This window comes from Esox lucius, chromosome 17 (genome assembly GCF_011004845.1).
Source record: "Esox lucius isolate fEsoLuc1 chromosome 17, fEsoLuc1.pri, whole genome shotgun sequence".
In the NCBI taxonomy this organism is placed as follows: domain Eukaryota; kingdom Metazoa; phylum Chordata; class Actinopteri; order Esociformes; family Esocidae; genus Esox; species Esox lucius.
Window position 1 is genome coordinate 5,706,458 of NC_047585.1, and position 14,694 is coordinate 5,721,151.

Sequence of the window (14,694 nt, forward strand, 5' to 3'; positions counted from 1 at the left end):
TTTGTGAATCATTATTTAGTATAATACATTTGTAGACTTACATTTTCAATTTACATTTGATGAATTAGCCTACACAATAAGCTGAACCTCCTATTGAAAAACAGTCACATGATAAGTAGCCTATATTGTCTGTATTATGTTTCAGTAATAGCCTAATTAAGTTGTTGAATGATCATGGAAATCTTGCATGTCATTTGTAAGTCCATTCAAATTCAACCAAGGTCTGATCATTGATCTGGGAGTACCGCACATCCATCCACTGATGTCATGCATTCAGTGTGGGGTGATTAGAACCTGTGTACCATTTGGGTAGCAACGTTATGTGACAGGGCTGTTGGCGGATTAAGTTGGAAAACAGGGTAAACATTCTTTTTTAATATTTCCTAATAGTTTTCTGTTTGTCAGTTTAGAATTCTGACAATGGAACAATGTAATAGAAGCCTATTTAGGAAAAGTCATGGAAGGTGGTGGATGTAGCTTTCAAAATGGCAGTTCTATTTGAATTAAAAACCCAAAAGCCAATTGGAGTAGGCATTTGGCAGATCTAGTGTTAATATTCATATAACCTTTTGACAGTGCTTTATGAATTACCCAGAGGTGGTGTAATGTGTGGCTCTACCATGTGAAGAGTCTGGGTCATTGTAAACCAAAGACTGTGCAACCTGCCACCTTATGTAGGAAATAATTTAGCATTGAAATTATGTTTCTCGGTCACATGGTGAAAAAGCTATTGTAAATGTAAAGTTTCAAATATTTGCATAAAATCATGTAGGTGCTGAAATGGGAACACCAAGGGCTGTGCAATGTGTGGCCCATCCCTCTGAAGAATACAACCACTGATTTGAAGAATCTAGGTCATGTGATTAGGGAGCTACTGACAGTCAAACCTATGCATTATATTTTAACATAAATGATTATAGAACATGTATATTAACATAAAATGTTAAATCATTAGCAGCATGTGTCCCTTCTTTCTGGGCAAAAAAAATACACATGAACTAGTCTGTTTCAGAAGTCCCAGCAGTTCCCTTATTCCACAACCTGACATTGTGCTTATGCATGCTTATAGATTTGCGCAATTCTACTAAATGTTCATGGCAAATGTTCATATTGATTAATCCAACTTGTAAAAAGGATCACACACATGGTTTATGCACAAATTTGTGCATATGCGCTTGTGCTAAATGATGGCCCTGGCAAAGCTCTTTATATTGGAGACACTAACAGAACATACGATGGGATTCACCTGAAACGCTAACCATGAAAATGCTTTTCCCACACTGCACTCTAATTGTATGTAATCCTGCATTGGCACTTGCACAGCCAATGGCTAGCATTAGAATTTGTGTTAACGCTAATGTTTGTGCAAGAAGAAGCTTTGTCGTGTTGTTGGTGGAGAAACTACAACAATATACTGACACTAGATCTAAGTCTTGTCTTGCTCTTCATCATTCTAAACAATCACTATAAACTCGTTCTGTCATAATCAAATGCAGTAGCAAAACGTGGCACCACGGTTGTCCCAGCCTCTGTCTATGAAAGGCTATGACCATCTCGTTGAGATGCATGTTGTGTTCTGGGATTAATAGTTTGTGTGATTTCCAACTACGAAACTAAATAGCAGAATCATTACAAGAGAGTGTTAGTTTTAAGAGAATACATACTTTAGTTGCATATGCAAGTTAACCTGTTGCATTGAGAACCCCATTGTCAAGCAGGTTCTCTTGGACTAATATTTTGTTCCATCCATTTTTCCTTTTAAAAAGATGCCACCACCATACTATAGAGATGGCTTAAATGCTCTATCATGAACTGAGCACAAAACCTTTTACTCAGATTCCTTCAGATGGTACTTTTTGGATAACCGCTTCTTTCTTCCCACCCTGCAGAAAACGTGACCTCAACTTTAATGGTTCACAGATGGAGACCAATAGTAAAGTAACGATGTTCTCAATAAGGCAATTTCTTAAATCTGAGAACTCCAAACTTGGACCTTCCACAGCTCAGTGGTGGAAAACTTAGACAAGCAAAATGTTTTGTTTTTTATAAATTTTTCTTATTAATATTTCTAAACATGAAAGCAATGTCACTATACAATAATTGATTATGATTTTCAGTATTTTAAAATATCAAACAGACAGAAATTTCAATGAAATTCAGTAGTAATTTTAGTAATATGAGAAAATAGGTCAGGGATTTGAATACTTGTCTAGTCAGAATTTTCTTCCAAAAAAGAAGACCCTACATAACCCTCAATGCTAAAGAAGCCATTCAACTACTCTTGACTGAATTCAGTTTTGCATAAACCAATCTCTCAAACCACTCACCTTTCCCCATCCACAGGCACTTCCACTCCGATAAACCCTTCTCCCACACCTCCACCTAGCACCACTGGTCCCCCTATTCCCCCTTTCAGCATCTTCAGGGCAGCCTCCGCTGCCTTGTGCTTGGCCGCCTTCTTGCTGGGCCCTTGGCCGGTGCAGCTAATCTCTCCCACGGACACGCGGAAAGTAAAGTTGGGCTGGTGCGCCTGGCCCTCAGCCTTGAGCAGGTCGTACACTGGGGTCTTACCTAAACGGAACAATAGGGTTGGTATGGAGGTGTTCCATTTTAAAGGGTTCACTTTCAGCAAATGTATCAGACAATGTTTCGTCATTCAGATCCAACACCTCACTTTCAGTTACTTTTACTATGGGCAGCATGTTCAAAGTTTGATTAAAAAGTGACTGAACTCAAATAGAAGGGGCCTATGTAGTATTGCAGTGTGATCCTAACATGCTACTAAGGTATTCACAATCATACATTTGATTAGCGACCAGCATGCATCTTTAATAACACATTAAAGGAGCTAAACCTGGGCATTTTCCTCCCATGTGGATGATGGGTGAGTTATAATAACTTTATTCCTCATTCAAAACAAATCCTCCTCATCCGGTACATAACATTTTGGAGTCTCACGGCCAACTACTTTTTAAAAATACTGAAAGCACATTTAACACAAGCTTTAGAGGGTAAAATTATTACAGAACCTATTTAGAAATGGTTTCTAATAAATTAAGTGAACTGCTTGAGGAAATGGCAATTACTACAATGGTGTTTTACATAAGCAACAAAGTCATAATAATGACAAATAGGTCAAGATCACAGCCAATCACAGCACTGGAGTTTAAAGGGAAAGTTTTGCTTTAAGCATGTTAGAGTTGATCATCCAGACAGTTCCCTGGTTCAATGGCTGTCCAGTCACGTGCACTTGCCATACACTGCAGTGGCCGGACACTAGAGCTATGAAATACATATTCACATCATCAAAATGACTATTCAAACACAATATCAGTAGCTCTACATAGGACCTACATGTGACGTGACATTAGGTGCACCGGTTCTGAAATCCCCTCACCTTGTTATTCTGCTCATTCCCAGTAGGGCTTATAGCCAACCAGAACCACATCATTCATTCTACTTCTGCTGGCATCAACTCAGCTGAGCGTGGAGCCTGTTTTGTGATCAGCCCAGAGTGTTTTGGGAGTTGACATGAAATGCATGTAACAAAAGCTGACGGGTGCTTTAGATTATTGCGCTTATGAAGCGTCATCTACATGCGACACTCAGATGACATGGAACATAGAAATTATTTGGTTTCCGGGCAATGGATGGAGTCAAAGAAAATAATGCCACATCGGTTTGGAAACCACAGCCCTGGAAAAAATTAAGTGACCACTGCACCTTTTACTTTAAGTCGAAAAAGAAGGTTTTGAGTGAGGATAGGGTTGAAATTAAAAGTCCACTGCAAATTGAACGCTTCTGTTCCTCGCAGTGGTCTCTTAATTGTTTCCGGAGCTGTATGTGGAAATCTGCGACCATTCAACACCAGTGGTGCCTGAATGTGGCTGTGCAGTCGGGGCTGTATTTTGCTCTGTTAACATGCAGACAACAAAATTCAATAGTACTGACAGTGGCAAATATCAGTCCAGTTCAATATTCCAACAATGGAATATTAATTGCAATTGACGCTGCATAATACTAGATTTACTGTACAAAAAAAAAAACAATGATTTGGCAGGTTGACAGAAAACATAACACGATCCATCGCTATGGCAATAACTTGCCAACTAGGGAATCGGATTCACATACTTGTTTGGAGAGAGGTATTTTGCCAAACCAGAAATAGCCATAAACATTGAAAAGTAATTAAAAGACTAATCTACAATCCACTGTGCAACACTGTTGACAAAGGTTGCCCTGCTAGTTGACTACCGCCAGAATGTCATCTCAGCATTGGCTAGCAATGACAACAAAGTGATATCTATTTCTAATTATAGTTTCAGCCGACGGCCAACGCTAAACATGAGCCAGCTGGTTAGTCTAGCTATCTATTATTACACATCTGACCACCCAGAATGCATAAATGGTCTGGCGTGCAGAGATGGCATGCCCCAGACAGCACGCCACCAGCACAGTGATGGCATGCCCCAGACAGCACGCCACCAGCACAGTGATGGCATGCCCCAGACAGCACGCCACCAGCACAGTGATGGCATGCCCCAGACAGCACGCCACCAGCACAGTGATGGCATGCCCCAGACAGCACGCCACCAGCACAGTGATGGCATGCCCCAGACAGCACGCCACCAGCACAAGGATGGCATGCCCCAGACAGCACGCCACCAGCACAAGGATGGCATGCCCCAGACATGGTTAACAGGCATGGCATAGATAAACTACTTCCACTTCCAATGTGGTGAAACGAGAAACATGGGAGATACAGTTCTTGCATTACAACTGCAGTACAACTAAGGGAGGCAACATCAGAATTTCTCAAAACCCGAAAAATTATCAATTGCATTACCTATTACCTAGCATTATGGAGAGAAAACAGTTCAGCTTGCACTTTGTGGTTTTTGTTCATTCTACTGTCCAAAACCCAAAGTCCAATTTCACAAAACAATCCTAGTTCTCCAATTCTTTGGTTTCTTGTCCCGTAACTGCCAGCTCAAAAGCTGAACTTGATCTCTTGATTTCTTTCAACAATGTTCCTTCCCTGTTTAGCTGTATGCCATGTTAACTGGTTATCAATTTTGCTAAGTCAGCTTAGATTGCAAAAACGTATTCCCAAAGCATGTAGACACACAGCCATGCTTTCTTCCATTCCTGTAACAAGTATATTTTTCCAAGTTATAAGAATATTGCTTTGCACTGTAATGTGATGCTGCTGCTTTTTTCATGCATATGTACTGTTTATCTTGTCCAGTTTTTCCTTTTTCTACACAGTGAGTATATTTCTTGCTTAACTGCAGCAGCCAGACTATACCTGATATAGGAGAGCTTAGAGCTACTTTCATGAATACAGAGACCAGCTCATTCATTTAAAAACCCAAAGGTAAACCATTAAAATTGTTCTGTAAAAGTCATACAATAAAATCCCTAGTACATCACTGGTGCGCACACCGCCCCCATAGGCAAGCTTGTGATATGCAGTTCCAGGCCTGAAGCCCAGAGATTTTGAGAGAGAGAAGTAACTGAAAAACACAGGGGATCGGCTGCAACTGCTCATTAGTACGGTTACTACATCAGCACTCAATATACAAATACATACAGTGTTTAAAAAGTCCATTGCCAATAGAACCACAGTATGCATAAGTTATATTTTAAGCATGAAGGCCTAAATATAACTTGTCTAATAAATGCTGTAAATAATGTTGCCCTCTACTGGACACAATGGGAAAAATATTGAATGCAGTATGAAATACATATTTCACATTTAAATGGAGATGTTCAAGTACTTTTTAAAATAATTATATATTGGACACATTTTAATTTTATTTTAGGATAATTTTTAGTCCTAAATAACCACTCAAAAAATGCATCAAAATGACCCAATTAACTACCCAACCATCTCCTGTCTTCAAGGTCTATGAAGGCCTTTCAATGCAACAACTCTACTACCGTCATAAATGTGTATCACTCAAACGGTGTTCAGTTCCTGCGGTACCCTCATCTCAGCACGCGTTTCTACACCTGTGTACGGCACGTCTCGCCCCAGCACACATCCAGCATTCCACAGATCATGGCCAGCACACATCCAGCATTCCACAGATCATGGCCAGCACACATCCAGCATTCCACAGATCATGGCCAGCACACATCCAGCATTCCACAGATCATGGCCAGCACACATCCAGCATTCCACAGATCATGGCCAGCACACATCCAGCATTCCACAGATCATGGCCAGCACACATCCAGCATTCCACAGATCATGGCCAGCACACATCCAGCATTCCACAGATCATGGCCAGCACACATCCAGCATTCCACAGATCATGGCCAGCACACATCCAGCATTCCACAGATCATGGCCGTCAAGGCTAAATGTGCTGTCGCCACGTTCCATCTCTACACGACAGGTGTAGCGACACAGCCGATGTAGACAAGCATGAGATGACATGCCTACTAGGTTTCATCACGGAGCGGAGCTCTGGCAACATCTTATGGGTAGAGTAGCCAGTCTGTCTCTAGAGATGCACAACTAGTGATGTTGATGCAGGGGGAAAAAAGAACCCCCTACAAAAAAATATTCTAATCTTTATAATTTAATTGGAAACGATTTAGAACATGTTTTAGGACGTGTCCGAAAACTGCAGTAAATGTCTTGTGAACACAACAAGACAGACAAATAATTCCTAGAAAGGAAAGTTTCACCAAAACTGGAAAGTGGAAAATTTGGTTTGCCAAACATTCTAAAAACAAAATATCCCTGTAAGTAACAAGAAGCATGCTCATTCCACTATTACTGCACATCAGAAAGGTCCATTTTCTTAAATAGCAATGCAAAACTTCCATGTATAGTATGTTTAATTCCAATAAGGCCATGGCTATGCATATAGAGATTTTGGCCAAGCTAGGCCTACCAACCGGCCCGGGAATCTGGACCAGATTATTCAACAAACAAATGAATCAAGGCTAGAGTAGTTCTATGATGTAACTCTGCAGCTTAGAAAAACATGGAAATCACAAAACAGCCTGTCTGGTGCGCTTGTTTTTTGCTAAAACGTAATGTTTGCACAATCATGTCAATACTGCATTTGTAGACTGCTCCACAGCTGAAAACAGCACATGAAATTGTGCTTATTTTAATAGCTTACAACATCATGGCAAGTTTGAACAATTGTGTGCAACGATTGTAGGCTTCACCAGTGACCTGAGTGAACAAGCTAAACAGGTAGGTAAAAACAAAAGTCCGTACATTCACAGAAATCTCTGTATATTTAGCCATGGCCTGTTCCGGTTCCAGAGAAATCAGAAATCACAGCCCCTGCATTCTAATAAACAGTTTGAATGTTTTAAACCAGCCCATTCTGAATAGTTACATTTAGCGAAGCCAGAACAGAATGAAACCTTACCCAGACTCTGAGACAGTAGAGGAAGCATTCCTAGGCTAGACCATCTCTGCCTTACCTATCCGCGTTCCATACTCCTGCAGCAGACTGATGGGCGTCTTGCCGGGGTTCACAGCCAGCATTTGCTCAATACTGAGGATGACATTGGAGGGAGAGAGAACACATTATGTTTCTCATTTCACTTTTTACATTGCCAACATCTTGTTTCTCTGAGGAACTACAACATGATTGACAGGCAGCAGTGCATGCTCAACCAACGGACAGAAAGGGGGAGTTTCAGAGCAACTAGGTAAGTTGTCTGCCCAGATGACCCGCTCCCCCACTGCCCACCTCACCAGAGACAAGAGCGTATTGTCAAGACTAGCAGGGAAACTCACCCATCAGCTAAAACTAGGAAATTACATTGATCACATAATGGAATATATCAATTTTCATCAAAATAACTTTGGATGGAAAGAGGACTGTTAACGGGTTTGCACACAGGCAATTCAGTGTATCCCAGCTGTTTTAACATGATTTGTCTGTGAACGTACCAATAATCTCTGACAAACATGATTGGAAACTTGACTTGCTCAAGTTTATGCAACAATGTAGGTAATATTTAGGACAGGCATGTCTAAGAGGTTTCAGCATCCTTTCTGTTAAATGCGAAAATACGTTTTTCCAAGACACCTTAACAAAAACACTTATTGTAAGTTGCTCTGGATAAGAGCGTCTCCTAAATGACTAAAATGTTAATGATATTGACTGATCCGTTTGCAGTTGCCCTCTGGAAAGCAGATCATTAGTATAGTTGCAGGGCAACTTTATGTCCAGTGCATTCAGAAAGAACAGAACCTTTCATATTTCCACATTTTGTTACATTACAAATGTATTCTAAAATCGATTCAATCAAATTTTCTTCAGTTTACACACAATACCATATAATGACAAAGCAAAAACAGGTTTAGACATTTTTGCATATGTATTCAAAAAAATATCACATTGACAAAAGTATTCACATAATTTGCTATGACTTTCGAAATCAGGCACATGCGAATCCTGTTTCCATTTGAAAATAAAAAGCATTTCATTCTCTCCAGGCTTTTGAACTCACTGCACAGTGGGGACACCTGCTGGTCAGGAATACATTTCACGTTTAATGTTTCTATAAGATGCCTTTTTCCATAAAATCCGATAAAACTGTGTGGCGCAATGGTTAGGCATGCACATTGCGAAGGAAAATTAGAATGCAAGGTTGGTAGACACACATTCTTCTTGCCTTTCCAGCTAGCTTTTAAACTGTGCATCTGTTCTAATGTTTTTAATTAGAAATGCAAGAGTCATAAGACACTAAATTAAACAAAATATTTGAATAATAAACAGCATTGTTTGACCTGAAAAGGTGGCCAAACTACATCCGGATTTGATCTCACACTACTACCTGTTACTAATTATGAGTCTGCAATGCTACCGGCTAGGCCATCCCTGGAATGAAAATGCTGACATTTAATTTATATAAATTCTTAAATAAGGTGACTAGTAGAGGTCAGTGTTTGAAAGTCACAGGCATTGAACAACTGTAGAAGCCTGCATTTTACAAAAGGCTTTGGAAAAAGCATGTGATCAAATGAAGCTTCAAACATCATCAATCAGGTGGTATGGCTGCTCGGATGCATGCCTCAGCCCTTTTGCTTTTTGCAGACTGAATTGAAATCTCGAAAACAAGCCGCAAAGCGATGACTAAGCGCGTCCCATCACTAGTTGACAGTGCATATCATTGTAAAAACCAAGCCATGAGGTTGAACGTATTGCCATTGCCTTCTGAGACAGGATTGCACAAATCTGACAAAGGGTACCAAAACATTCCTGCAGAAAGTGGCCTACATCATTCTTAAATGGAAGAGGTTTGGAACCACCAACACACTTCATTGCTCGCCCAAACTGAGCAATTGCAGAGAAGGGCTTTGGTCAGGGAGGTGACCAAGGACATGATAGTCACTCCTGCAGAGCTCTAGAGTTCCTGTGTGGAGATGGGAGAACCTTCCAGAAGAAAAACTCTCTCTGCAGCACTCGACCAATCAGGCCTATTTGGAAGAGTAGACCATTCGGAAACCACTCAAAGTACAAAATCCCATTGGATTAGGGCTGAAAATGTTTCTAGACATCGCAATTTGACTGCAATATGCTAAACAAAGATAAACAATTCTACAATTCAAGTTTGACTTAGTGAACAACCAACTCAAAGCTAAAAATAGTCCTCTTTCTGGATAAATTAACAATATAAAATTACAAAAGAATCCAAGGATTTTTCTTATTAACAAATTAAAATCAATAAGAACATAGTGTTAAAATATACAATACATAATACATAGTGTACTCTACAGGTTTTTTGCCAAGCCTAACTTCGCATGTTTTCATACATTTTTCTTTATTGAAGAGAATTCCTCAAAAATGTATTTAATTCAGTTGTCAGCTTAATTCATTGTTAATAAATTTGGACGATTGCGACATGTGGTCATAACAATGTATTGTATATTTTGATTGATCGATTCGAGACTTACAGCCACAGGACATATGTACGGTAAACGTCAAAGACAAACATCGGCAGTACAATGAGTCATACTGAAGAGCTCAGTGACTTTAAACAAGGCACCGTCATAGGATGCCACCTTTGCCAAATGTCAGGTTGTGACATTTCTGCCCTGTTAGATCTGCCACAGTAAAATGTAAGTGATATAATTGTGAATTGGAAGCATCTAGGAGCAACAATAGCCCAGCCACGAAGTGGTAGACCAAGCAAACTCACAGAGAAGGGCTGCAGAGTGCTGAAGCGTGTAAAAATGGCTTACCATCTGTTGCATCACTCACAGAATTCCAAACTGCCTCTGGAAGCAACATCAACACAGGAACTGTGTGTCAGGAGCTTCACAAAATGGGTTTCATGGCCGAGCAGCTGTACGTTGTTTGCTCCTTGGGGTTTAAGGCCGGGTGTTTCTGTAAAAGCACTTTGTGACAACTGCTGTTGTAAAAAGGGCTTTATAAATAAATGTGATTGAAATTTGATTGATACGTAAGCCTCACATCAAAATGTGCAATGACAAGCATTAGCTGGAGCGGAGTAAAGCAAGCCGCCACGGGACTCTAGAGCAGAGAAAACATTATCTGGAGTGATGAATCACTCTTCACTATCTGGCAGTCTGATGGACAAATCTGGGTGTGGCAGATGCCAGGAGAAAACTACCTACTGGAATGGATAGTGCCTACTGAAAGGTTTGATGGAGGAGGGATAATGGTCTGGGGCTGTGTTTCAGGGTTTAGGCTAGGCCCCTTCATTTCAGTTAAGGGTCATCTTGATGCTTCAGGATACAAAGAAGGTTTAGACAGTTGGGGAAAGGCCCTTTGTGAGGTCTATAAAGACAAGGTTTGATGAGGTTGGTGTAAAGGGACTTGAGTGGGCTTCAGAACCCTGACCTCAAACCCATTGAACACCTTTGGGAAGAATTGGAATAGCGATTGCAGGCCAGGCCTTCTCGTCCAACATCAGTGTCTGACCTCACAAATCCTCTTTTGGCTGATTGGGCACAAATTCCCACAGAGACACTCCAGAATCTTGTGGAAAACCTTCCCAGAAGAGTGACCGTTGTAAAAGCTGCAAAGGGGGGGCCAACTCCTTATTAATGCCCATGGTTTTGGAATGGGATGCTCATACTGGAGTGAAGGTCGCATGTCCACATACAGACCAAAAGTATGTTTTGACTGACATGATTGCTTCGCAGGCACCAACCTTTTTAAAAATAATCAGAAATATTTTTAAGTAATAATACAGATTCTAAAATCAAGTCCCAATGAATTGTAAACAAATACAAATATGAGTTTAGCAAGGATGGCACACCAGTAAAGTGTAATTTTGATTGTGTGTAAAAAGGAAATAAGTCAAAATTGCACCATTTTGCAGATGAGAAATCACATGTCCAAATCACAATTTTATTTTGATTTCAATTAATCGTGCTGCCCTACATTGGAGTTTGCCAAAGGGCACCTAAAGGACTCTCAGACCATGAGAAACAAGATACTTTGGTCGGACAAAACCAAGATTGAACTCTAATGCAAAGCGTCAAGTCTGGAGGAAACCAGGCACCACTCATCACCAGCCCAATACCACCCCTTCAATAAAGCATGGTAATGGCAGCATAATGCAGGGGGACGTTTTTCAGTGGCAGGTACTGGAAGATTTGTCAAGACTGTGGGAATGAAGCAGAGCAAAGTACAGACCGATGAAAACCTGCTCCAGGGAACTCAGGACCTCAGACTAAGGCAAAGGTTCACCTTCAACAGGACAGCAACCCTAAGTAAACAGCCAAGACAATGCAGGAATGGCTTCAGGATTCTGGGATTGTCCTTGATTGGCCGAGCCAGAGCCTGGACTTGAACCTGTTAGAACATCTATGGACACACCTGAAAAGGGCTGAGCAGTGATGTTCCCCATCCAGCCTGACAGAGGTTGGTAGTATCTACACCGAAGAATGGGAGAAACACCCCAAATGTGCCTCAACAATGGACTGAATAAAGGGGTCTGAATACTTACATAAATGTGATATTGTTGGGGGTACATATTCAGGACCAGTCAAAGGTTTGGACACACCCTTTCAAATAAAAGAGTTGACTGGTACTGTATATACACTTACAATATTTGCAGATTGCATTGTTAGCTGCTGTCTTTCATGTGTGCAGCAGTTTGTTGCACTCTGTTGGTTAGTTCATTTGTTCATCATTCTACTTTGAATTCATTCTAAACCAAAGATTAATGTTCTGCGACTTTTAGAGCTTCAATATTGTGAATGTAACATTGTGTAGTAATGGCATAGACTATTTTGTCATTAGACCTTTTGCAGAGTTGGTTAATGATAGATTACATCCGAGAATCCTGAGCAGAAGCCATCATCAAAATCCTCTCCTATATGTTTTGATATTGGGGCAGATAGCTAATGGCTAGCTGACAGTGTCGTGTTGGCTAGAGTTAACTTGCAGGAGCTTGGTGGGATTTGCATGGTACTGTATCTTCTCTTTTCTTAATAAATAGCATTTCTAATTCAGAAACAATTGTTTTTTACAATTCACCTTGATCAGAAGAGATTCACAATGTTATATGAAAACAAAGACATTATCTGAAGTGGTTCAAGAATACCTTATAGGAAAAAAGATATGCATGTGAAACGATTGTAACCATTTCTGTGTTTGACTATTAGGTTTTGTGTATTATGATAAATACATTCCACACTCAGTTGGAATTATTTGGCTCAGTATTGACCATCAGTGCAAGCTGCTTGGTTACTTGATTTTTAATAGCATTGTTTTAACACACTACCACCAGAGATTGACTTAATTTCTGTTAAAATGTAACAACCACACAGTCTTAAGGAGTTGTTTGGTAATTTAGCAGACACGTATCCAGAGCGACTTCTGTAACGGGACTAAAAAGGATTAACTGTCCTTCTCACAGAGCGACAGAAATGTTTATATCACCTGGCTCAGTGAAGTTCGGATTTCGGTTAATAACTGAGATAACATCAAAGTCTTACTCAGAGCAAATAAAAAAAACATTTGTTGCATGTTTAATAAACAAAATGCTGGTAATTAAATTAAATCCAATACAAAATAATCGTATAATTTTATTTTGATAAATGTTTTTAGGGTATTATGTATAGTTACTTTGTAACTAATTTTGTATTGTAAATGTTGCTGGATAGGTGGTGATTTTATTTGCTTGTCTGGCCAGCCCTGGCCTACACTACAAACTATTCTACAATGCAATTTTTTATGGCTAGTTTCATGAATAATAACGTAGTTTATGCGTGTTCATTGTTATATAGTTAACATGACACAGCAAACTCTTATTGGTTAGACTACATGACATTTTATTTATTTAGTTTTCTAATAAGGTAGGTATGTGCTGATGCTAACTTCCTAGCTACACATATCGCAACATGCTTACCTGGAACACCCAGAGTTTTTCTTGCAACTGCCCGGTGTTGTCTCGTTGTTCATTCCCTATCGACCCAGAGAAAGCCAAGGTTGCGGATTGCAAATCCCGCCCCTACTAACACTTGATTTCATTAGCTAACTGATACTCTCCAAGTCGATAGTGGTAGCGACATGTGAAGAGATACGTCGCACCCTTCAAGTCCCACCAAAAATGCATTTGTTCAGTGAATTATGACGTCGTCATTGGGCACCCGGAACTGTTTCCTTCTCGAATTCTCATTGGCCCGTTAGAGGCTGTAGATTCGCTCGTTTAACAAGACGACACGTGCCATTTCGCGGGATATTTTACTCGCATTGAATTCGCCTCAAGGCGGCAGCAGATTGTTTAAAAAAAAAGAAACAAAAACACTAGGTCAGAGTTCCCAGTCCTTCTGGGCCTCAGGGGCTCCTGGTTTTCAACTCTGTCACTCGCTACACCAGTCCCCATCTCACTATATGAATGCTAGTAATACTTATTGAAACTAAAAGACATCCTCTGACTGAGTCAACTGTGAGAAAATGTATATGTAGCACAGATAGATATGAATTGAATAGAATATGACACAGCTTTTCATTTCACAATACACACATAGCAATGTCTGTCTAGAAAACTGTAAATATTTCCTTTACATTGACTCCAGATGAGCGTGTCACAGCTCACCCTTGTTGTGTACCACAAGAGTCTTGCCAGCAACATAGAGTTGTTCTAACTGAAAATCACAAGAAAGAATTTAAACACCAATCATCTCACATGAGTAATGAAATTGTCTTTGTTGTCAGAAATAGATAAAAGTAGCATTCCTGAAACATTGTTTTGTTGAAATACAATTTTCAATTTCTGAGATAATTTTTTTTTGATTGCACCCAAATATTCAATTTCAATATTTAGTATATTCTGTAATATCCAATATTGCACCCAACATCCAAAAAGAGTATTACCTTTCAAATACAACCCTGTTTCCCAAAAAGTTGGGACGCTGCATAAAATGTAAATAAAAACCAAATGCAATTATGTGCAAATCATTTAATCCCTATATTGAATAGAAAATAGTACAAAGAAAACATATCAAATGTTGAAACTGAGACATGTTGTTATTTTTGGAAAAATATATGCCCATTTTGAATTTGATGCCAGAAACACATTTCAAAAAAGTTGGGACTGGGGCATGTTTATCACTGTGTTGCATCACCTCTTGTTTTAATAACACTCCATAAACATTTGGGAACTGAGGAGACCAATTGTTGTAGTTTTGAAAATGAAATGTTTTCCTATTCTTGTTCGGTATATCATGTC

The 14,694-nt window shown here is 39.8% G+C and overlaps 1 protein-coding gene across 6 annotated transcripts in view; it reads right to left on the reverse strand.

Moving 5' to 3' along the window:
- tarbp2 (TAR (HIV) RNA binding protein 2) overlaps window positions 1–13,602 on the reverse strand; it is a 27,362-nt gene extending 13,760 nt beyond the window's left edge. Inside the window, exons 1-3 of one of the 6 annotated variants that reach the window (XM_010905841.4) lie at window positions 13,372–13,602; window positions 7,456–7,529; window positions 2,328–2,571 (exon numbers count right to left, since the gene is read on the reverse strand). In XM_010905841.4, coding sequence (XP_010904143.1) covers window positions 2,328–2,571; window positions 7,456–7,529; window positions 13,372–13,424 — 371 coding nt within the window. In that variant the 5' untranslated portion in view covers window positions 13,425–13,602. Of the gene's footprint in view, window positions 1–2,327; window positions 2,572–7,400; window positions 7,530–13,371 lie in introns of those variants that run through there. The other 5 variants (XM_010905842.3, XM_020045125.2, XM_020045127.2 and 2 more) reach the window with 5 other exon arrangements.
- Window positions 13,603–14,694: the final 1,092 nt, after the last annotated feature.